Source organism: Syngnathus acus, chromosome 22 (genome assembly GCF_901709675.1).
Source record: "Syngnathus acus chromosome 22, fSynAcu1.2, whole genome shotgun sequence".
Taxonomy (NCBI): domain Eukaryota; kingdom Metazoa; phylum Chordata; class Actinopteri; order Syngnathiformes; family Syngnathidae; genus Syngnathus; species Syngnathus acus.
In genome coordinates this window covers 229,685-253,830 of record NC_051106.1, presented here as the reverse complement: position 1 = coordinate 253,830, position 24,146 = coordinate 229,685, and the positions used below count along the sequence as shown (strand labels likewise).

Below are 24,146 nucleotides of genomic sequence, written 5' to 3'. Positions count from 1 at the left end.
GCGGTCGGGATGAGGGTCAGCACCTCCAAATCCGAGTCCATGGTCCTCGATCGGAAAAGGGTGGAATGCCCTCTCCGGATCGGGGATGAGATCCTGCCCCAAGTGGAGGAGTTTAAGTATCTTGGGGTCTTGTTCACGAGTGAGGGGAGGATGGAGCGTGAGATCGACAGGCGGATCGGTGCAGCGTCGGCAGTAATGCGGACTCTGTACCGGTCCGTCGTGGTAAAGAGAGAGCTGAGCCAAAAGGCAAAGCTCTCAATTTACCGGTCGATTTACGCTCCTACCCTCACCTATGGTCACGAGCTATGGGTCGTGACCGAAAGAACGAGATCCCGGATACAAGCGGCCGAAATGAGTTTTCTCCGCAGGATGTCCGGGCTCTCCCTTAGAGATAGGGTGAGAAGTTCGGTCATCCGGGAGAGACTCGGAGTAGAGTCGCTACTCCTCCACGTTGAGAGGAGCCAGATGAGGTGGCTCGGGCATCTCATCAGGATGCCTCCTGGACGCCTCCCTGGGGAGGTGTTCCGGGCATGTCCCACCGGTAGGAGACCCCGGGGACGACCCAGGACGCGCTGGAGAGACTATGTCTCTCGGCTGGCCTGGGAACGCCTTGGGATCCCCCGGGATGAGCTAGATGAAGTAGCTGGGGAGAGGGAAGTCTGGGAGTCCCTCCTGAAGCTGCTGCCCCCGCGACCCGACCCCGGATAAGCGGAAGAAGATGGATGGATGGAAAAATTAACAATCCAGGTTCTCTCGTTGAACAGCATTCTCTGATTTCCATCGGACCACAAACGCACCACAACCGTCATAGTGTCTGTCACTGTTAGCAAAAACACACAGCAACACACACAAACTGAATATGTGCCGATGCAATACAATCAGACCGACAACATGAAATCTCAAACTTCTCCGATTCTCCACTCATGCACGATTAGCAAGTGGCTGACCAGGCCTTGCGCGAACTGACCAGTGGTTTGGCGATCCTGTTTACAATGCGCTCCGTAATTAATATTGGACAATCCCACGGCACAGCTGAACATCTCTCGCGGCGCACAGTGGTTGGCAAACACTGGATGAGTGGATGCGCGGAGGTTGAGGAGGCAACGCAAGATGGCTGCCCTCTGCCTTCAAACACGAGAGGCAGTTGCGCGTCGCGCTATCGCTTGGGTCGGTAGTAGGGATGGGCGGATCGATACCAAAATATCGATATATCGATCCAGGCTGCTCATTTTTGAGTATCGATCTCCCTAGCTAAAATATCGATACTTACAATTATTTAATTATATTTTTCCTCATTTTTTTCTGCTCCAATTTGACGACTTGCACTCGTGCTAGCACTACTTTTCCTTCCGCCTGCTGCACCGGCGTGTCCTGCTCTGCTCTGCTCCCGCCCCCTTTTCTCACAAGCCAAGCCCTCCTCCTCCGCCCCCCCCCCCCGTTCCAATCCAAACAAACACAAACAAGCATGGCCACGGCGGCGGCCCAGTCCGAACGCAAGAGAAGTCTGGTTTGGGGATATTATATTTTACTTAATAACGAGGCAAAATGTGAAATATGTCACAAAACAATTAAATATTGTGGCAACACCACAAACTTGGTTAATAATTCATGTACATGACGTAATACTTTTTTCTACAAAATTCAATAGATGACTCTCCAAGAGCAAGTATCATTTGCAGTGAAACACCTGCTGTAGTATACAAATGTGCAGGTCAATAGTCACATGTAAGGCACAAAATATTGATGCAGCATGCCACTGCATTTAAAAAAAAATTTTGGCGGGAAATTACACTTCCGGTATCGATATCGGATCGATATCGGGTATTTTGGGCAGGAAATACTTGGTATCGGATCGATTCCAAAATCATTGGTATCGCCCATCCCTAGTCGGTAGGTGGCGACCCGGAGACGTGAGCGTGTGCGCGGCGCGTAACGAAGAAGGAAAGACCACGCTAACTTCCGGATTTGTGCACTGATGACGAGCAGCCTGAGCTAGCAACGGTGACGCAGGCACAAACGAAGTCGGGAGTGAAAACGTTTCAGGTGGGACTCAGCAGCGTTTTCTTTTCTTTTCTTGCGTATTTGTTCGCTTGGGTCGATTTTGCCCGGACGGCCGCCGCGCGACATGCGAGGTAATTGCTAACTTAGCATTGGTTAGCTGTCTGTTGTGTTTGTGTCTCGACAGACGTGTCAGTCGAGCATTTGTAATCACTCGTCAGCCACTGACTGAAATGTAAGTTTGAAGAACAAATTCCAACGGTAACATTTATGACCTCAGGTGGTTATTAGTTGACTGCGCCAAACGTTTTGGTGACACGTGAACGCCGCAATCTGTGTTGGTTGTTTTCCAGTTTGTTCTTTTTTTGTTTGTTTAAAAAATAAGTAGCAATTTTGTCTAATGTTAAGATGTTTGAAGATTAACTACAACCATCTATACGAGCAATAGAGAGAACGGAAAGATGGATGGAATGTGAAGTAGTTCTACCGTTCCCATGGTGACGTTCTGTTGCGCAGTACTTTAATTCTTTAGTGCAGTGGTCCCCAACCACCGGGCCGCGGACCGGTACTGGTCCGTGGGTGACTTGGTACCGGGCCGCGGAGCCGCACATTTTTTTCATTGACGATCAATTCATTCAGGTTAAGACGCTCGTCCCGGTCAGGTGACATGTTTCCCCAGTCGATCCCGCAAAGCTAGCAAAAATGAGTAAGAATTTATTTTGAAAAATATAAAAAATTTGGCGATTCTCTCCCAATTAAATCTGTCGGTGCATCTGAAAAATAAGGACTCTTGACACAGGGCGCTCGTCTCGGTCACGTGACATGTCACCACAGTCAAGCCCGCGAGGAAAGCAAAAATGAGCAAGAAACAGAGAAGTTTGGAAAGCTTCTTCAGAAAGGGAAAAACGTCCAATGAGGACACTGAAGAAGAAGAGGCTACGACTTCTAAGAAAAGGAAAGCTGCATTTAAAAGAACATTTCTGGAGTCCTACTTAAAATATGGATTTATCGCCACAGGTGACTCTGACGCGCCAAGTGCACTCCGCATATGTGGCGAAAGGCTAGCTAACGAGGCAATGAAGCCTTCAAACCTGCTTCGGCACATGGAGACCAAGCATCCTGCATTTAAAGACAAACCTTAACCACTTCGGGTGTCATTGTCTCCGATTACGCCTAGATGGGAACGGCTCATTTCTGAGAAAAGAGCTCGGTGCTCCCACTAATTCAACGTTTTATTTTTATGTGGTTTATATTTGTTTTTATGCCAGTCGTATCATTTTATTTCATCCTTTTTATATATATAAATATTTAAATAATAAATATATAAATTAGGGGTGTAAATCGCGGGTTTTGTCACGATACGATATCATATCGATACAAAGGACCGCGATACGATTATTGCCGATATCTTAAAGCCTGCTGTGATTCATTCACGATACATCACGATATAGTGCTCCACGATCGATATTTTTATTTATTTATTTTTTTTAAATAAAAAATATAGAACAATATCCTGATTTATAACAATTCATACGCAAAATCAACAAGGTACTGCACACTCTTTATTTAGGAAATTACAAGAGTATTGTAGTATACAAAGTGCTTATTTTAACACTGAACTTTATCGAATTCCTATATTTTTTCTCATATAAGTAAAGAAAAATGAATATTCTTTCTTTTTTTGTAATACCATTAACTTTAAAGTGCATTACTGAACTATTTATTTACAATAATTTTAATTGTCCGTTGAGCCATCTTTTCTTTGGAATCCAAAGTGCTTCCAAACGAATGACTTGAAGCCCAAAGGGGAGCGAATTTCCTCGTCTTCTTGGACACTAGCCATAGCACCAGCCCTGGAGCCGCGTAGTTGTCGGCTCCCCTTTCACGTGCCTGCTCTGCTCACAACACAGCACGCCGCGTACTGCTCCCGGAAAGAGGAAGCAAGCAACAATGAACTGGATTTCAAAATAAAGTCGCGTCTAATGTCCGAGGTCAAACACGGCGATATAAATCGATGTTTACGTTTAGCATCGATGCCAATAAATCGTAGAGCATTATATCGATTAATCGATGTGTATCGATGAATCGTTACACCCCAAATATAAATATATTTATTTATATAAAGGCCGGTCCGCGAAAATATTTCTGACACGTAACCGGTCCGTGGTGCAAAAAAGGTTGGGGACCACTGCTTTAGTGTACTGAAAGGGTTGGTGCCCTCATATTGTCAGCTGACCCGCTTGGTCGAGCGTCCTCCGCCGCCCATATGTGAGTATCGTTTCGTATCCATCACGTTCATTTTAGTCCCCATTTTTTCAACTTTCAATTTGGGTGTCAACATCACCATGTGTTTATCTGAATCCTGAAATGTATAACATGAATGTATCAACGCGTGTGTGTATGCGTGTTTCCTGAGCAGAGGCGCAAGCGTGTAACGCGGACGGTGCGGGCGCGCAGCATCAGACGTCATCATGGTGCTCGCCGATCTGGGACGCAAGATCACATCGGCGCTGAGGTCCCTCAGCAATGCCACCATCATCAATGAAGAGGTAGCGCTCCTGAATTTCTGCCCCTGCAGCACATCTTGTTGGTTTCATGTCTCATCCATTGTGGTGTCGTTTGGAGCCAAAAAGAGGAGCATTGTGTCCGTGTCCACAACCCGGCCGGGGACCTGATGGTCCATGAGATCAAGATTCCTATAACGCCAGTCAAGCATTAGGCCTTGCTTTTGTCTCCTACCGCCAGGTCCTCAACTCCATGCTGAAGGAGGTGTGCGCCGCCCTCCTGGAGGCCGATGTCAACATCAAGCTGGTCAAGCAGCTGCGAGAGAACGTCAAGTGAGATGGTGACAAACGCGCAGCCCGGGCTTCCCCTTTGACATCCGACGCTTTTGTCCTCGCAGGGCCGCCATCGACCTGGAGGAGATGGCGTCGGGTCTGAACAAGAGGAGGATGATCCAGCACGCCGTCTTCAAGGAGCTGGTCAAGGTCAGAGTGGCACAAAAAAAGAGATGACGCAATCAGCGGCAGTGGCGTGGAGCCTTTGTTGTTGTACGCCCGCAGCTGGTGGACCCTGGCGTGAAGGCCTGGATGCCCTCCAAAGGCAAGAACAACGTCATCATGTTTGTGGGCCTGCAGGGCAGCGGCAAGACCACAACTTGCTCCAAGGTACCACCTTGCTCACCTTCCACACAAAACTCATCTTAGCAATAATAATCGAAATCAAGATTGAGTCTTGCCTTGCAGCTGGCGTATTACTACCAGCGCAAAGGCTGGAAGACGTGCCTCATATGTGCCGACACATTCCGAGCCGGTAAGCCACGCACTCACTAGTTTAGTGTTTTGGGCAGATTCTCACGTTTTGTCAGAGAAATATGAATAAGTTAACTTGTTTTTTGGGTCCTTTAGAACTTGATACAAAGGCTTAGTTGAGTTGAGTTGTTGAGCTTTAATTTCTGATACTTTTTTGGAGGGGGGGCTAATATCGATCATTAAAATGGCAGGGACCTATGCTTGACGCCCACCGGCGGTCTCTCCTGTCCGCAGGCGCTTTCGATCAGCTCAAGCAGAACGCCACCAAGGCCAGGATACCCTTCTACGGCAGGTGAGACAGAGTGAACCCCATGCGTGTTCTTGGTGGACATTTTTTGTCCGATTCATGTCCAGGGAGTAGCATATTTTGCAACTGACATGTTGGGATGTTGTATTGTAAAGTGTAGCCTCGTCTAGTCTTGACTGTTGGTGCATGATTGTGTTCTGGTGAAAATAAATAAAGTTCTATCATCATCAAATCTTCGTCAAAGTATTTTAGGATCTTGCTCAGTTGAATTCCGATTCGTCCTGCCGCTGCGTCGTTGTTGCCTTGCGGATCCTCATCTGTGTTGTATTCAGGTTGCGGTTGTGTCATCACGCGTGTTGCCGTCAGGTTTTCACTGACTGGTGTCACCTTTTGTTGCCTTCAGTTACACAGAAATGGATCCAGTGGTGATCGCTGCGGAGGGCGTGGACAAGTTCAAAGGCGAGAACTTTGAGATCATCATCGTAGACACCAGCGGACGCCACAAACAGGAAGACTCGCTCTTCGAGGAGATGCTGCAAGTCTCCAACGCCGTGGTGAGCACTTGAAACAGCTCAGCTCGGCTCCTCAACCTCCACCGTCGGTTATCCTCAGCGGCGTTTGTCTCCATAGCAACCCGACAACATCGTCTACGTGATGGACGCGTCCATTGGTCAGGCCTGCGAGTCTCAGGCCAAAGCCTTCAAAGACAAAGTGGACGTGGCCTCAGTCATCGTCACCAAGCTGGACGGCCACGCCAAAGGAGGCGGAGCTCTCAGCGCGTAAGCAGAAAAATAGCAGACTGCGTAGAATTTTTTAGATTTAGAAAAAATTCAGTAATTGTTTAATTGGCTGATTTGTTTTTTTTTTCATCTTACCCTATCGGCCAGTCAGCATCAAGGATACAATTAACATATGATAAATCTTAACGGCACCATCTTTTTCGAGCTTTTTGTGTGACGGGCGGACGTTTTGGTGTCAGGGTGGCGGCAACCCGCAGTCCCATCATCTTTATCGGCACGGGCGAGCATATTGACGACTTCGAACCCTTCAAGACACAGCCGTTCGTCAGCAAGCTCCTCGGTACGCTGTCCCGCCGAAGGGCCACAAGCAAGCTGGCCTCCCGTCTCACCGCTTTCCTCTTCCGCCAGGCATGGGTGACATTGAGGGCCTGATCGACAGAGTCAACGAACTCAAGCTGGATGACAACGAGGAGCTGATCGACAAGCTCAAACACGGTGAGGAGGCCTCGCGCGTGGTCGGCGGCATGCCGCCTATGCGGCGCTCCTCGTCCTGCCGTAGCATGGGACGGCTTTGATGCTGATCCTCTGACCTTCAGGCCAGTTCACCCTCAGAGACATGTATGAGCAGTTCCAGAACATCATGAAGATGGGGCCCTTTGGACAGATCATGGTGAGCCCCCTCACAGGACCACTCACCGACATTTTGAGCACCAAGCCACGTGTTCGTGCGTGTGCACAGGGTATGATTCCAGGCTTCGGAACGGACTTCATGAGCAAAGGAAACGAGCAGGAATCCATGGCCAGGCTGAAGAAACTCATGACCATCATGGACAGCATGAACGACCAAGGTAATGTTCCCTGACATTTTGCTTCTGCTCTGTGATTCTTTGCTTCTCCGTGATTCTTTGCTTCTGCTCCGCGATTCTTTGCACCCATGGAAATCCCACCCACACGTCACGTTTGTGTCCAAGCCGCAAAGCAGAATCAAAGAATCGCCGAGCAGAAGCAAAGAATCACGGAGCAGAAGCAAAATATCAGGAAACAGAAGCAAAATGTCAGGGAGCGCAATCAAATATTTTACACCATTTCACAATTTATTTTGCAATCTGGCATTTTTTATTTGAATTTTTTTTTTCCCGTTTGGTATTTTGAATTGACATTTTTTGCTTGCGACTTGATACATTTTTGCTTGTGTTTTAAAAAGTTTTCTTTTAACTTATTGTCACAAAATAAACACCATAGATGCGCTCCGACCGGCCGTTCGCGCCCGCGCTGTTCGTAGCAGAACGAGTTGCAGATATGTAGCTTCGCACATAATTAAACGAAGTTGCAGGTGATCCAAAACTAATGAAAATTTACAGATGGTCGGCAACGAAAAAAAAAAGTCACTGTCAACAACCAAAGACAACAGAAATGCAGTTGCAGACAACGACTAAAATAAATAGCTGGCCACTGAAAAATAGCTGCAGATGTCGGGGACAACAACTCAGAACCCATTTGACAAATCAAACGAGTTGCACACTGCTCAACAACGCCAACGGGCGCGCATGTCGGCCTCACGGTGCCGCTGTCGCCGCGGTAACCGCCCGAGTGACTGCGTCATGTACAGAGTTGGACAGCAAGGATGGCGCCAAGCTGTTCAGCAAGCAAGCAAACCGCATCCAACGGGTGGCCCGCGGGGCGGGCGTGGCCACGCGGGACGTCCAAGAACTTCTCACCCAATACACCAAGTTCGCCCAGATGGTCAAGAAGATGGGCGGCATCAAAGGCCTGTTTAAAGGTGAGACCTCACTCGGGAGGGCCACCTCCATCACACGTCTTGTGACTTGTGTCCGCTTTGCCCGTATGGGTTCAGGAGGTGACATGTCCAAGAACGTCAACCCTTCACAGATGGCCAAGCTCAACCAGCAGATGGCCAAGATGATGGACCCCCGTGTGCTTCACCATATGGGTAAAGCTCCGTCACATAGTTAGCGAGTCCCAGAGGGTCTCGCCCACGCTCTCTGGGAAATTCAAGCTACAGTAATGACAAACAGGTGCCACTAGATGGTGGCATTGTGTTGCTTGGGTTCACAGCTGGTGAATTGCAACCTGTCTGCTTTTGTATAGAACATTACAATTTGTGCATTCTTAAGATGAAACTGTTCTAAAATAGATGGTAGTCCATGAGTTGAGTGACTACTCTTAGGCTTGTATTTGGAAGAAACACCAAATTGAGTTGACTTGAGTTTATCCTGCCTCTGACTTGCACACTTTGCAGGTGGCATGCAAGGCCTGCAGTCGATGATGCGCCAGTTCCAGCAGGGGGCGGCAGGAAACATGAAAGGCATGATGGGATTCAACAACATGTGAGCTGCACGGATGCCACCGCGACAACCAGCGTCCTCTGGATGGAAGAGCTTTTTTTTTTTAAATTCCATGAAGATGCTGTGTCTCGGCTGGACGATGGGCGTGGCAAATAAACTTTCTATTGGTCCATTAATCTGGTCCTGCAATCGGAGGTCATGTGAGCTGAGTGGTCATAAATCATGAAAGTTTTCACAATGAAATAAATTTTCCATTCTCAAATCGGCTCTTCTGTTTGTGTGGGATTCTTTCAATATGATTTTATTTCTTGATATTTTCTGGTCTGACTCAAAGATCTGTGTACTAACCTTGAAAAAGAATAATGAAATGTACAATTGGACTTTGTTGATAAAGTCCTCAAAATATAGCCTTACCTAAATCTTGACCCGGACTGTCTCAGTAATTATAGGCCAGTTTCAAACCTCCCATTCATAGCAAAACCTCTTGAAAAAGTAGTAGCGCAGCAGCTTATTGATTACATGGTCGCCAATAATCGATATGACTCTTTTCAGTCTGGTTTCAGAGCTAATCATTCCACTGAGACAGCACTTGCTAAAGTGACTAATGATCTCCTCATAGCTATGGATTCAAACACTTTATCTGTATTGTTACTACTCGATCTTAGTGCTGCCTTCGACACTAGACTTTGATATTTTATTAGGGCGTCTTAAACGTTGTGTTGGTATTTCAGGGTCAGCACTAGGCTGGTTCTATTCCTATCTATCAGACAGGACGCACGGAGTGGTCCATGGCAATACGTCCTCTGAGCTCTATAATGTTACGTGTGGTGTCCCACAGGGATCAGTACTCGGACCAATTCTATTTAATATTTATATGATTCCGCTTGGGGACATAACACGTAAATATAATATTTTCAATGCTACATGGATGACACCCAATTATATATGCCGTTATCGATGACAGATCCGCGGGATTGTTGTAATCTTGAGGCGTGCCTTGCGGAGATCAAGCAATGGATGTCCCTCAACTTCCTTCGTCTTAACCCAGATAAACCTGAGATGTTGATAATTGGTTCAACTCGTTATCAACACTTATTTAAGGAAACCACTATAACTATAGATAACCGTACTATCACTCAGAGTGATACTGTAACTAATCTCGGGGTAATATTTGACCAAACGCTCTCCTTTCAAAAGCACATTAAGAATATAACCAGAATTGCGTTTTTTCACCTTCGTAATATTGCTAAGATTCGTCCGATCCTCTCGACCGGTGATGCGGAAACTATTATACATGCGTTCGTCACGTCGCGCCTGGACTACTGTAATGTATTATTCTCTGGTCTTCATAAGTCCCGCATCAAAAGTCTACAGTTAGTACAAAAGGCTGCTGCGAAGCTGCTCTCACGGACAAGAAAATTTGATCACATTACCCCAATATTAGCCAACTTACATTGGCTCCCGGTCCATTTAAGATGTGACTTCAAGGTTCTTCTATTAATTTCGTCCGATCGCGCAACCGCAGCGCGCCGGGCGCTCACTGTCGCATTGCTTTAAGAGCGTCTTTGTGTTCCGAGTTGTAAGATGACGCTGCTCTCGAGCCATGCCCATCTGAAGCAGTTCCTGATCCCGTTCGACTTGTCTATTTCCCTTGCACGATCATCGTCTTTTTCTCTCTAAAACCTTCGCCATGCTGGCTAAAACTTTGCTAATTAGGAAAACGAGTAGGCAAATGATGTGACGAAAGTAGCACCAAAATGCTGCCTTAAATAAGGCGGCTGTTGTCGCAACACTGCTGCCAATCCCCCCCACCCCCACCCCACCCATATAAAACAATTTTCTCAACGGATCTACACGATTCACGAAAATGATACTCCCGAGCGACAAAAACACGGAAATCCGCGGAAGATTCTCATCCCTGCATCAAAAACAAATTGGACGTCAACGAGGAACAATCAAAGTTTTCTGGGAAAAAAAAGTTTATTTGGAAACAGGATGTACTTTTTTGAGTTTCCGGCAGCTTGTCACATGTGGTAAGCAGACAAACGTGTTTTTATTTTTCTCTCGGTGTAGCAGACGCTCAGTTTCTTGGCCTACGTCGCAAAAGTTTACAGACACAATGCAGTCGGCAAAGTTTTTGTCCCTTTAACGCCTTCGGAAGAAAAGGGCCGCGCTCGTCTCCCGCCAGACGCGTCAACAACTATTTGGAATAAAGTCTAACCAAAAAACACGACTTTTTCCCACGTGAATTGCTACATTTTCCCTTTGCTTATTTTTCCCACTCTCTTAATTTGAGTGAGTCCAAAAAAAGTGTGGAAGTATTTTGTTTCCGGTGCTAGCACTTTGTTAGCATCAGGCTATGCCATCAACAAGGCGGTGTAGGACGTGCGCTCGTGCGACGAGCTAGTGACTAACACTCGCACACACTTTACCTCCACTTTCGCACACTCGGACTCCAACTCTGATCTGATCACACGAACTGGCTCGCTGACATTCACTCGCCACTCATTCGTGCGCAACAACACTTTGGGCGCGCCGCTTGTTGTCCAAACAGCCGGCCTCGCATCACCCCCTCCGCATTTTCATATTTCCGTTTGGCTCGCACCCAAATTCCAACATTGCCGTGATGTCTTGCGTCTTTGCACAAAGTGCTTCCTTCTGCCCAAATGAACGAAAACTAAGTCTACAAGCACCCCAACGTGGGACATTTGTTCCGCTTTCACGACCCCCGCATTACACCCCACCGCCGGAGGGCGTGGTGCGGGCAAACACGGTAGGGAATTGCAGGCTTTCCCTTCCGTTGCTGAAGTCCATCAGCAGCGTTTGTGCTGATCAAAGCGAATATTATATAATGATTCTTTTATAAACTTATTTCCTCTATTTAGGGGAAAACTATACATTTAAGCAAAAGAAACAAAATAGTTCATTGTCAGCAACAAGAACCTCCCCCCCTTCTTAACAGAATTACTGACGATAACATGAATGGGTTGCCTGCTTTGTTTTCGTTCAATAGCAAACATGCGGACGCGGTGTCCTGTAGTGGTTTGTCAGTTTGTCCCTTCTCTACATGTAACACGATGAATGTTACATTTTCCCTCCTAAATCCACGCGCGTGCTCGCGCGCATACATAGGGTAGAAATGAGAGCTGATAGAAAGATATCAAAATAAAAAGCGATTGAAAAGCGGCGTGCGATGGAGCTGAGGCTCTTGTGCAGAAATGTGACGACCTTGAGGAAGACTTTTCAGCCTTGGGAGGGGGCGGACGTCACGTAAGTCATATAGTTGACCCCCCCCCCCCCCCCCCAAAAAAAGCTGAAAAATAAAAAAGTGAAGTCATCTCCATGTACAAACTGTTCCTTTGCAACCTTTTGCATCAGCAAACCAAAAAACGCAAAGTCAGTAAGAAAAAAAGACTCAGTTTGTCATGGCTCAATTTCTGCCTTTGAGGGAAAAAATTGTTAAGGAAATTGAAAATCAGGCCACAGGACTGCATTCGTGCATGCATTTGTTATGCATGGGCATACATTTCTTCGGGTACCAACGTGCATTTAACGTTAGACTTTTGCAACGTGTTGACAGCTGTACTTTTTGACGACTGAACCATTTGTGTTGACTTTTTAATTTTCTTAACATCCAATATTGGGAAATTTGCTTTTGAAGAATGAACGCTCCGCCTCCTTTTGAACACTTGGACCTGCTATACGCTACTGTATTTCAATGTTACTCTTTTTAAAGTCCGCTTTTTGCTGCAAAACTAACCTGGCAGTGTTTTGTGGCATATTGTTGCCCAGGAACTATGTTGAAGTGAGTTGAGCCTAATTTCGGCAAAAGCCTTGTTGCCATCCACAGGCAACTTCAACCCTTTTTCGGGGGAACGGGAGTGGGTGTCGGTCACTGCCGGTGCTAGAGGGGGGCCGCGGGGGCATTGTCCCCCCCGAAGCATGCTTAGACTCCCCCTGATTGTTTAAAAAAAAAAACCTAACAAGATATCGGCCCATCTGCTAGTGGGGTCAGTCCTGCAGCCCGTTTTTCAATCGGCGGCAGAAAAGCACACGCGACCAATTTTTTCGAGGGCGCTCAGACGAGGGGCTCCGGGGGCACTGCGCGCTGGATCTGCTGCGGTTGCAGGGGGGGCGGCAGCTGCAGAGGCAGCAGGGCCTCCACCATGTCGCGGCAGGGCGGGGGCGGCCCGCCGTCGTCACCGCTGCTGCCGCGGACTAGATCGCCACCGTGGAAGAAGAAATCGCTCTGCACAATGAAGGCCTCCACCACGGCCTGGTTGAGCTTGGTGCTGGACAGCGTGTCTTTGTTCTCAAAGTCAGGCCGCATGAGCGTGGGCCAGAAGCAAATGGACAAGTTGTCGGCCGTCATTAGCGTGCTCTTGCTGTGCTGGCTCACCCTGCACACACAGACGCCAGTGTGTGTGTGTGTGTGTGTGTGTGTGTGTGTTTGTGTGCGCACGTGCGTACCCTCTGCCTGCTTGTTCGAGAAGGCTTGCGCGCGCGTCTTACCTGTTGAGGTGAGTAATGATGTACTTGAAGACGTGATAGTTGACGGAGGGGAACTTGCTGACGATTTCCTTGAGGACGTGCAGGCGCTCCACATAGTCTGTCAGCTCTGCAAACACCGCAAGGTCAAAGACTCAAAGGCCGCGGCGGCCCATCTGGAGCCGCCGAGAGCGGCGGCGGAGCGTTTCGAGGCTAATCGTTCAGCGGCGCGTCAAAGACGCCCAAACTGAACATGAAATACAATTGTTGCACCTGCCTCTAATTAGCTTAATTAGAATTGATAAAAGAATGATTTGAAATGTAAATGCAAAATTGCGTTTTCCATTCATGAAAAACTCAGATAAATTCACTAATATTATAATTGTGTATTCTTTTATTTATTCTAACTTCTTGTTATTTTATTGTGATGATGATATGATGGAACTTTATTCATCCCATAGCGGGGAAATTTACTTGTCACAGCAGCGCATTTGAGTGCAAGAATAATACAAGTGCCAGAATTACAAAAAAGGGTAAATAACAGACAAGGACAAACACAAGTGCTGCTAGTAGAGACGAAACACATTCATTTTATCAAGTGGCATGCATGTTGTAAAGTCTGACAGCAGAGGGAATGAAGGACCTGCGGAACCGTTCCTTCCTACACCGAGGGTGCAAAAGTCTGCCACTAAAGGAGCTGCTCAGGGACCGCACAGTCTCATGGAGGGGGTGAGAGGGTCCATGATGGATTTAAGCTTAATCAACGTCGTCCTCTCACCCACAACCTCTATGGAGTCCAAGGGACAGCCCAGGACAGAGCTCGCTCTTCTGACCATCTTATTCAGTCTCCCCCTGTCCCGGTCAGTACTCCCCCCCACCCCAGCAGACCACAGCGTAGAGGGTGGCTGAGGCCACCACAGAGTCATAGAAGGTCCGGAGGAGAGCCCTGCACACACCGAAGGACCTCAGTCTCCTCCGCAGGTGGAGGCGACTCTGGCCCTTTTTGTACAGGGCGTGTGTGTGACCAGTCCAGTTTGTTGTTAAGGCGAACACCCAGGAATTTGTAGTTCTCCACTACCTCAATGTCCGATCCCTGGATGTTCACCGGAGTGAGGATGGGTGCTGTCCTCCCGAAGCTCACAATCAACTCCTTCGTCTTGCTGGTGTTCAGCTGAAGCTGGTTGAGCTCACACTAGCTGACAAAGTCCTTGATGACCGACCTATATTCCAGATCGTTCCCCTCCGAGACATATCCAACAATGGCCGTGTCGTCGGAGAACTTCTGGATGTGGCAGTGAGCGGTGTCGTGGGTAAAGTCTGAAGTGAACAGGGTGAAAAGGAAAGGAGAGAGCACCGCACCCTGGGGGACACCAGTGCTGCAGCGCACCACGTCAGACTCACAGCGATGTAACCTCACATACTGCGGCCGGTCGGTGAAGAACTCCGTTGTCCATGCAGCCAGGCGCTGGTCCACACCCGCCTTCTCCATCTTCACCCTAAGCAGTGACAGCTGGATGGTGTTAAAAGCGCTGGAGAAATCGAAGAACATGATCCTCCCAGTGCTCCTGTTGTCCTCGAGGTGAAGCAGTGTTCTGTGCAGTAAACAAATCACTGCATCGTCCACCCCAACACCAGGCCGGTAAGCAAACTGCAGGGGGTCCAGCTGCGCTCCCACTAGTGAACGTAGGTGACTGAGGATGATCCTCTCCATAGTCTTCATCAGGTGGGAAGTCAAGGCAATAGGCCTGAAGTGGTTAGGCTCCTTGGGGCGCGGCGCCTTTGGTACAGGGACCATGCAGGAGGTCTTCCACAGTCCTGGGACCTAGTTCAGGCTCAGGTTGAACAGATACCTGACCACACCACTTAGCTGGTCCGCACAGTCCCTGAGCAGTCTCGGCCAGATGTTGTCTGGGCCCGGGGCCTTCCCTGCCTTGATCTTTCTGAGGTGACTCCTCACCTGAAGATCTGTAAAGAAGAGGGGGCTGTCGGAAGACCAGGGTGATGAGTGGAGACAGTGACTCCGGGGGGGTGAGCGGGGGTTGGTGAGCTGGCGGGGGGGGGCTGGCGTGTCGAAGGTGGCAGAATGAGGTGCGGAGCGAGGTGAAGGGGCGGGGGGGAGGCGGAATCAAATCTGTTGAAGAACATATTGAGTTCATCCGCCCAGTCCTTGTCCCCATCAGCCGGTTTCCGATCAGCCCCTTTACCATGGCCCATGATGGACTGCAGACCCCTCCAGACGTTCCTGGCGTTGTTAAGCCCCATCTGCTTCTCCAGCCTCCTCCCCCTGCTCGATCTTCAGCCGGAGTTCCTTCTGGATTCTACGCAGATCCACCACATCCCCCGAGCCAAAGGCTCTCTTCTTCCCATTAAGCAGAGCCTTTATCTCACACCCAGGGTTAGTTATTGGGAAAACACCGGACCAACTTGGGGGGCACAGTGGTCTCCACACAGAAATTTGTGTAGTCCGTAACGCAGTGGGTCACGCTGTCAATGTTATTTCCATGGGGGGGCACCAGTCTGTACTGGTTTTACAATCTGAGTTTTGCTAATTTATTTCTGGATAACTATGTTGATTGTTCTTTACATGACTGACTCTTGAGTGGCTGCCAAAGAGCATGCGTGCGTGCTTACTTACTTGCGGCCTGGACCAGTTCAGGATGCAGCGCGTACGGGATAAGCGGGTCCGGCAGGTCGGCGAAGAAGGCCTTGAGCGCGCCGGCCGCCGCATTGATGGCCACGTCCAGCTCCAGGAAGTCCATGCTCGGATCTGCACCCGCAAAGGCACACCGTCAACGTCTCGCAGCCGCCACCATCGACATACGCGGGCGGCAAAGGGCCCGACTTTGGATGCAGGCCTCGGCTCAAGCTCGCCGTCTAACTCGAATCGCTCACACACGAACCCAAGCGAAGCAGAAAAGCCAGATGTGGAGCGATGGCCAAAGTTGGCTATTTTGGGGACAAATGCCCGGAGCAGACAGAGGGGGTGGGGGTGAGGCAAGGGCCGCCCCAAAGAAAGATGACGCCACAGCACGAGTCCAAATGTGTGTGACAAGCCAGGCGCATGCGCATCACCTTGGTCAAACTGCTTCTGGATGTTGTCTTGGTCCGTCTTGTTGCCGCTCACGCGATACAAGCCTTCCGTGGTCAAACCTGCCAACACACGCACGCATTCAACATCAAGCCAAGGCGGGCGTTCATGTGAAGAAAGGAAGGCGGCCTCAAGCGGGCTCTGGCTCACCTGTGCGCTCGATGTAGTCGACGCACTTCTCGATGAAGAGTGGGATGGGCCGCTCTGGGCTGACCAGGTTGTGCAGTGGGACGCCAAAGTAGTTGCTCTCCCACGTTCGCCGCGTGGGGGGGTACAACGGCTTGGGCACCTTGGACGACTTGGCCTGGACAACAGCATGACCAAAAGCTGACACCACACCACAATCCGATTGGCTGTCCCCGAAAACCCGCGGACCCATTTGGAGCTCAAGAAATGCACTTGCCACCTTGGGACCACAGGATGAAGAGCAGAGCAATGCTGACAAGCGCATGTTTGCTTTTACTGACTGCGCCACCCAATGGGAAGAGAGAGAGCGGCCCAAATGACCTTGGAGCGGCATGGGCCGCCAAATGCTCAAAAGCTCACTCTTTCGGGTGAAGGGCCGCTCATTCAAAAAATGTCGACAGCATTTCTTCTTCAATCACAAGGCCACATGTTTAATTTCCGCGCCGATATTTGGGGCCAGCGCTTGTCTTCACCGCTTTATCTCTTGCAACTAGTCACGCTAATCGGCTAGTGGGCCGTTGGAAAGGCAACGTGGTCGGTTTGGAGAACGCAAGGTCTACAAAAAAAAAAAAGGACACTTATTGTGACTTGAGTTTGCTGCTGCCATACGAGCGCATCAACTCCCACGGCAAAATTGGCGATGCACTTGACACTATTCACAATGGCGCTCATTGAAGGTGGCCGTCAAGCGCCCGGGGCAGAATTTGTCCAGCGATTTGCACGCTACTCAAGGCTTGGGTCGCGACGGCGCGGCACGTCTACTGCCGCTGGCTCCAGATCAGTTCTCACCCATTGTACAGAACCGCATGACATAACAAAGCGTTTCCTGTTATTTGTTTTTAAAATGGTGAGACGAGCGAGGAGAGAATTTTGTGGTCATCAAATTGATGAATTTGTGTGATTTATGGGGGCTTGCTTTCATGAAGCATCACGTTTCCCTATTACGCGCCTCACCTCAACATCGCGGGTACCTCGCAAAAAGTTGTGTTTTGCATTTCCCGCTCTCGGCATGGACGGCACAAAAGCCAGACGAAAAAGCTTGGCAGAGAAGGCTCTGACTCACCTTCTTGGCTTCCTTTGGCATCTTGTGTGTCTTCTTCTTCTTCATCTTCTTGTCTTCCTGTTCAGGGTCAGAGGTGACGGCGGGGTTGTCGATGCCGCCCTTCCAAGGGTCGGCGGGAGACAGCAGAGGGTCCTCCTCGCTGCCACGATGGGCCCGGCCCTTCTTTTTCCTCTGCGTGGCGGGGCCTGCCTCCTCGCCGTCGCTGTCCGAGTGGAAGCGTCTCTGGTAGGCCTTGGTCTTGCTGAAGAGGATTTTTGAGCGGTGTTTGTACTTGGAGGGCCGCCGTCCGGGCCGGGACTTGCGCTCGTAGCCGTTCTCGTCCTCTGAGTCGCGGAGCTTAGCGGGGCGGCCACGCGCGTCATCCGGCTCCACGTAAATATCGTCCGGCCGGAAGGCCCTGGGCGGCGGGGCGTCGGCGGGATCAGCGTAGTCGTCCGAGGCCTCGGCGTCGTTGGGCTGCATGAAGGGGGGAGCGCGCGGCATCCGCCGGTTGCTTCGCATTCCGGCTTCGATGGTTTTCAGCAGGTTGGGGTCCAACTTTTTCACGCTGGGCTTGGGGAGAGCCGGCTTGGGCCGAACGGGCGGCGGCACTTTGTGGTTGCGTTCGTGCTCGCTGGCTGGCCCACCATGGAGCGGGTACTCGTTGCCCTCCGGGTCCACGTGGCGGTATTTGGTGCTGCGCTCGCTGGGCGCAGGAAGAAGCTGGACGTCGTCGCCAATCGGGCTGTATGGTGGCGGGGCTTCGTTGTCATCGTCCGACTCTGGGTAGTATGAGTCGTAGGCCGGCGAGCGGCTGAGCGGCGAGCTGGGGAAAAGCTCGGTGGCGCGCTCACGCGATGATCCGTCTGGCATGAAAGCGTTCTCGATGTGGGCCTTCTTCTCCAGCACTTGGTTGAAGAAAGGCGTAAAGACCTCAGTCTGCCGGTGGTACTGCGACAGTGAGTAGAGCGCCGTGAACTTAGCGGCGATCTCCGTGGCGATGTGCTCGCCTTCCGTCATCAGCTCCTTGATGTCGTCATTTTCAAAGAAGTCAGCCTGGCTGTCGGTGACGGCCACCATCTGGACCGGGATCACGTCCTGGACCTCTGCCAAGAAGGCCCGCAGCGTGGCCATGGAGGCCTTGCGCTTGGCCGAGTAGACCAGGATGTAGCCGTGTACTAGCTCGTCCTTGCGGACACCGATGGCGGAGTGGTAGGAGAGCACGGTGACTTGGATCCTGCGCCGGCTCTCGCCGATAATCTTGTCCAGTAGCAGCGTGTTGGCCCGGCCCGGCTGCCCGGCGCTGCAACAGCGCGACTCCAGAAAAGGGGAGAGAATGAGGTCGACGCTGAAGGGGTCCCAGCACATGGCGCACATAACCACCCGCAAGTGGGCCTCGGACGCTGCGTCTTTGACGGAGGAGGGTAGCAGTGGCGCCAGCGCTGGCGGCGCCAGGACGTCAGAGTGGCGCTTGAGCCCGTCCAGCACGCCACGCAGGCCCTGCTTGACCTGGGACTCAGTGAACTTGCGTGCAAAAGCGCCCGAGGGGATGTCCACAAAGGTGCACTGGAGCTTGTTGGCCAGCTGCTGGCCCTGGTGCCGAAGGATGGGCACGTTCTTGCAGGCGCCGCCATCCCTGGGATTGGCCAGCATAAGGATGAAGGGGAGGGGAGCGGCACACTTGTCTCTCCTGCTCTGGGCCATTTCGGCTCGGATCCTGCCCACGCAGTCACCCACGCAATTGAGGGACTCCATGGAGTTGAAGACGCAGAAGCAGCCGTGCGGCTTGAAGCTGGACACCCAGGTGTGGCTGAAGAGCAAGGTGGAGTTGACATCGACAGCGAGAAGCTCCAGCTCGTAGAGCTTGCCGTCCAGGGCGTACTCGTCGTCGGTGGACTGAGCTCGAATCTCGTTGGCCAGCTCCTGCGCCAGGCCCTCCTTTCCCAGGAGGCAGAGGTTGATCTTGTCCACGTCGGTGCCGTTGCGGTAGAGGTCGGAGCGGGCGCGCTCCTGCTGCTGGAGCAGCCGGTTGGCCAGAACCTGCTCCACTTTCAGGTCCACGCAGTTGGGGCCACTCAGGCACGTCTCCTTGGTGGGGTGGTACACGAAGCCGATGTGCTTGAGCAGGAGAGACTCTCGGTCCGGGGCCAGTTTTTGTAGCGCCCGGTACCGGGGCTCCTCGTTGAGGACGCTGTGGATTTGGCTCATCTTGTCGCAGCTGGGCGTGGCGTTTAAGTCCAAGTCGTAGAAGAGCTCGGCGTGCTCGAAAAGCATTTCCTGAAAGTCCTCTTTGGCCCGCTCCACTATTTCCTGCTGGTGGCGACCGTAGACGTCCCTCCTGTCCGACTCGGCGATGAACTTGTAGGCTTCGTCCTCGGCGAGCAAGCACGCCACCTCCTCCCAAGGCTGTCCGGCGCCGACCAAGTGGAGCTGCTCCAGCGTTTTCTTGAACCTCTCCTTCATGTCCGCCCTCCTCTTTTCCGACAGCAGGAGCCGCACGTGGTTGCGGTAGATCCTCTCGGCGTCAGGCGTGGCCAGGAGGTCAAAGGGGATACGCCGGTCGCTGTGGTCCACGTGGTCCGACTCGTCCCAGGGCGTCTGCTCCAGCGCCACGAACCAGCACTGGAAGTCGGGGCGCTGGCGTATGAGGCTCTGCGCCTCGCCCCACGTCAGGTGCTCCACCTCGTCCAACCGACCCAGGAGGTGGCTCAGCGTCTTGGGCAGAGTGGCCAGGTACTCCTCGCGGCGCCGCTCCACGTGCTCCCGCTTGAGTTGCGCAATGTGCTTGGTGAAGGCGTTGCGGGCCTTCTTGGAGCCCTCCAGGGCGACAAAGTCCTCAAAGTCGGGGTGGCCCCTCAGGCCGCCGCTCAGCGCGCCTTTCCAGGTGCTGTGGTAATCTCTGACCGTCTGCATCACCAGCTTCTCGAACCGGTCAGTCACAGCGGCGACCAGCTGCCTCTGCACCTTGTGGGCCTCGGCATAGGGCACGGCTTTGGGCTTGACCCGGCTTCTGTCCAGCTGCTGGAGCAGTGTGTTGAAGCAGAGCTCCACGTTGACGTTGGCGCGAGCCGACGTCTCCACCAGAACCAAGTTCTTCTTGCTTGCCGCAAAGACCTGAAGCTCCCGCAGGTGCTGCTCGACCAGCTCGTCGCATTTGGTGGCGGCCACCACCACGGGCTTCTTGGACTTGGTCATTTGCGAGTAGAGGCCACTGACAAACTTGAGTTGGTCGTCAAACTTGCGGTTGCAGCCCTTGCTGACGTCCACGCACAGCACAAAGCCGTCCACGCTCAGCTTGCCGTCCGGCATCTGCTTCTGCTCAAAGTCCTGCTCCAGGCCCAGCTGGTCGGTGCAGATGTACATGAGCTTCTCGGCCGACTGGAGCTTGGTGGCCGCCGCCCGTTTGGCGTACTGCTGCATGTTGGTGCTGCGGTGCGCCTGGAAGGTCTGGTCGTCGATGAACTCCGTCTGCTCCACCACTTGCACTTTGCAGTCGAGCCCCTCCTCCCCTCGGTGGGCCACCTCACCCCAGTACAGAAAGTGGTCATTGTTGACCACGCGGCCCCCAAAGTCTATGGTGCTCAGCACCGACGTGTGCTCCGAGTAGTAGTCGTCGGCGTCTGGCCGCACATACCTGTTGCAGAGGCACGACTTGCCCACGCCACAGTTGCCCTTGTCCTTCTCCGTCCCAGAGAGGCCCACCACGCTGACGGCGAAGCTTGGGGGCCGCGCCTCCTTGTTTTTGGCCATCTTAGTCGCCGACTGGCGCACCGCCAGCTCAGAGCTGAGCTCAGGATATCATTCGTGCGGGGCTTTGGACGAGCGGCCGCTCCCGTCCGCCTTTCCTGTCCTCTGGCGTGCTTACCCTCCTATCACCTGCCTGCAAGACAATTTGAGCATTAGAGCTAGCTCAACGCAAACAATCAGCCACTCAACTCCCGCCCGCCTTTCCTGTCCTCTGGCGTGCTTCCCCTCCTATCACCTGCCTGCAAGACAATTTGAGCATTAGAGCTAGCTCAACGCAAACAATCAGCCACTCAATCACCGGTGCCCTTCGGATCGCACCAAGCTCAATTGCGGCCGAGCTAGAGCCGCAAAACCTCTGCGACCCTTTTAGCATCTCCAAACTGGCATGTTTTTTCTTTTTTGTATACTGTACTGGGCCGGCGTCAGTAGGGGACAGCTTTGGGTAGCCCAACACTGCCCCAGTGTGGCCATCGGTAAACGTCGGACTGCGTCGAACTTAGAAAAAAGACATTACAGCTACCGAAGCGTCATATGGCCGATTGGGATCAATTGCACATTCATTACAACGAGAGTCGTTTTTTTAACCATGGTCAAAAAAAAAAGCCAAAAGCACCCCCCCCCCCCCCCCAGGTGGCACAAAAGCGGAGGTTCGCCGCCATTTGCGGAGAGGCAGAGAAAAATGGCAGGCCAGCGCAGCCCTTTGACCACCGCTGACCTAGAAATGAATTCAAACCAAGAAAATCGGCTCATGTCAAGCCAGCGTCTAATTGAAGATAAAAAATTAGATGATTAGCGCATGATCCAAGACGCCGGACACCGGAGAGGAGCGTCGCCCATGCAATCCCAAACTCAACTCTTTTCCTCCAAACAATGGAGGGCGCGTCTTCGTTTTGATGAGCGGTTGCGACCGGCTGCTGAGGACAGCGGGCAAGTGCTCCATCGGGTCCGGCTCCCATGTTTGGCCGACGAAGAGGACTTTTTGCTTTGTTCCTCCCGAGCTCACCGCCTCCAAACATGTCGCTAATTAAATTCCCCGCAGAGCAGCTCCTCCGAAAAAAGCACGGACGGACGGCATGACGTTCCTGCACTGGCCGGGGCCGATCCGAGGATCTGCTTTGGCGAGGGAGGCCATGTGCCGACCGCCAGCCTTTTTTTCGAGAAATGGAAGCCGCTTTGCTCTTGGGCTGAGAGGAAAAAGAATGCCGGCGAACTTGCTGCCACTTGTTGGCTGTGGTGAGGTGCTGTAGTTGAGTGCATCATCTACACGTCTGTGTTTCCTGGACACAGTCAGCGCTGAGATTTGTCAACGGCCGCAGTCATCACACTAGTCGCCGCTGCTTGCAGCCCGAACCCAACTTGCCTTCAAACTGCAACTGCGCTGGGCTCCAGTGACCCTTTTTTACCCACTTACGTAGTTGCAAAGCCGAAATACGTCTCTGTGCATTAACTGTGAATTGACCAATCTATCAGCAAAGTTATTTGTTATTTTGCGAGCCCACTTTCCTACTTTTAGTCCCCAACTTGGACATCTCAATTCAAAGTGATGAGAAGGTGCCATACACGTAATCACACTTCACAAGTTCAAGACCAACTCGGAAAGGGCAAAACTCTGACTTCCTGCTTCCCAGGAATGCAGCAGCCCTCGCAGTTACAGTGCCGGTCGGTGTTGGTACCGGTGACACCACTCAAGGGTCGGTGGCTACAAATAGCCCCAAAAGCATCAAAGGCAGCCAAGGAGGACGACCTCAGCGTAAGGTCGTCAATGTGCAAAATGGCAAAACGTTTTCAATGTGCAAAATGGCAAAACGTTTTCAATGCGCATAATGGCCAAAGGTTTCGGCACTACCACAAGTTTTGGTCCAAATAACATTAAAAGCTATACGACGGGGACAATTTGAGGAGGTGCTGAATTCGGGCGACACCGGTAATGCGTCAAAGCACCGCGAACGAGCTTCCATCATGTCCTACTTAGGTTGTTTTTTCAAGCACTCGTCGGGGCAGCCTTCAAGCAGCCGACAATCAAACGGACAAACAACCCCCCCCCCCCCCCCTCTCACACACACACAAAATCACGATCCTGCTCCCAAAGTCCCTTCTTACGATGCGAGCGTGGCCAAAACAAACCACGGGCTGGCAGTGGGCACCTTTCCAAGCGATGGCGACCAGCTAACATGAGCAAGGCGCTAGCTGCTAGCCTCATTAGCTTAGCTGGAGCCCAGGAAGCGAGCTCGTCGACCCGGGGCTCGTTTCGCCGCTGCTTCCAGCAGCCCGACGACGACGCGCGATCGACTTCGAGCTGCTCGGCTCGTCAGAGGGGCTCGGCTCGTCAGAGGAACTCGGCGCGGCCCGGACAGCCCGGCGACCCGAGCTTTGAGAATCCCAGCCAGGAGACATTCCCGTCGTTCCGTACCCACCTAGTAGGAAGAACAACATGGTCGCTCCAGTTCCTCGTTGAAAAAACGTCGTCTCCACCTTGCAAAGCACAAAAGCGGAGAGGACAACTCCGCAGAAAATTAAAAACAAACAAACCAAAAAAACGCGTCCTCGAGCCACTCATTCCACGTCCGGCGATGTCCTCGCGTCCGCTCCACCCGGGGGCAGTGACGGGCGTCGGGGGTGGCGCTCGATCGCTGGCACACTCGCTCTGCCTGAACTGCTGCGGATGCTGCTGCGTCCGACTAAACGTCGACTGGGCCTCCCACAGGCCATACGGGGGATGTGCGAGACGTCAACGGGACCTCTGCACAACAGTAATGGCGAATCTCTCTCGTTCTCACTCTCGCTTTATCTCGCTTTCTCTTGCTCTCTCTCTCTCGCGCTCTCTCATCCTCTTTCTCCAACTCACCCTCTCTACCAGTGGCGGAGCTACACTTATCCTTGAGCAGGGGGATCTCCAAATCCCCCACTGAGGTGTGCGCACACAACACAGATCAGGAGATGAGACACTGTGGAGAAATCAACAGGAATGGAAAAAAAAAAAAGTCGAAAAATGG

The 24,146-nt window shown here is 51.7% G+C and overlaps 2 protein-coding genes across 8 annotated transcripts; one reads left to right on the top strand and one right to left on the bottom strand.

Moving 5' to 3' along the window:
• The first annotated feature begins 1,914 nt into the window (after positions 1-1,914).
• Positions 1,915-8,869, top strand: srp54 (signal recognition particle 54). 4 transcript variants are annotated; one of them, XM_037241738.1, is made up of 18 exons: positions 1,955-2,043; positions 2,515-2,524; positions 4,190-4,266; positions 4,418-4,547; positions 4,744-4,835; positions 4,901-4,985; positions 5,061-5,165; positions 5,244-5,310; positions 5,544-5,601; positions 5,960-6,110; positions 6,187-6,335; positions 6,536-6,636; positions 6,705-6,791; positions 6,893-6,966; positions 7,036-7,144; positions 7,906-8,076; positions 8,152-8,247; positions 8,557-8,869. In XM_037241738.1, the coding sequence occupies exons 4-18, from the start codon at positions 4,470-4,472 to the stop codon at positions 8,646-8,648; spliced, it is 1,515 nt and encodes a 504-aa protein (XP_037097633.1). In that variant the 5' UTR covers positions 1,955-2,043; positions 2,515-2,524; positions 4,190-4,266; positions 4,418-4,469; the 3' UTR covers positions 8,649-8,869. The 4 variants fall into 4 exon arrangements, with proteins under 4 accessions (XP_037097634.1, XP_037097632.1, XP_037097635.1 ...); XM_037241739.1 differs by lacking the exon at positions 2,515-2,524 and having other exon boundaries at positions 1,915-2,043; positions 4,230-4,266; XM_037241737.1 differs by lacking the exon at positions 2,515-2,524 and having other exon boundaries at positions 1,929-2,043; positions 4,196-4,266.
• A 1,693-nt stretch (positions 8,870-10,562) lies between these two features.
• Positions 10,563-24,101, bottom strand: arhgap5 (Rho GTPase activating protein 5). Of its 4 annotated transcripts, XM_037240576.1 has the most exons (9): positions 23,999-24,101; positions 23,568-23,893; positions 21,041-21,286; positions 17,428-20,928; positions 16,329-16,482; positions 16,163-16,240; positions 15,726-15,857; positions 13,115-13,220; positions 10,563-13,002 (listed from the first exon to the last, which is right to left on the bottom strand). In XM_037240576.1, exons 4-9 carry the CDS (start codon positions 20,824-20,826, stop codon positions 12,681-12,683), a joined length of 4,191 nt encoding a protein of 1,396 aa, XP_037096471.1. In that variant the 5' UTR covers positions 20,827-20,928; positions 21,041-21,286; positions 23,568-23,893; positions 23,999-24,101; the 3' UTR covers positions 10,563-12,680. The 4 variants fall into 4 exon arrangements, with proteins under 4 accessions (XP_037096471.1, XP_037096468.1, XP_037096470.1 ...); XM_037240573.1 differs by having other exon boundaries at positions 17,428-21,286; XM_037240575.1 differs by having other exon boundaries at positions 17,428-21,286; positions 23,683-23,893.
• Between the last annotated feature and the right edge of the window lie 45 nt (positions 24,102-24,146).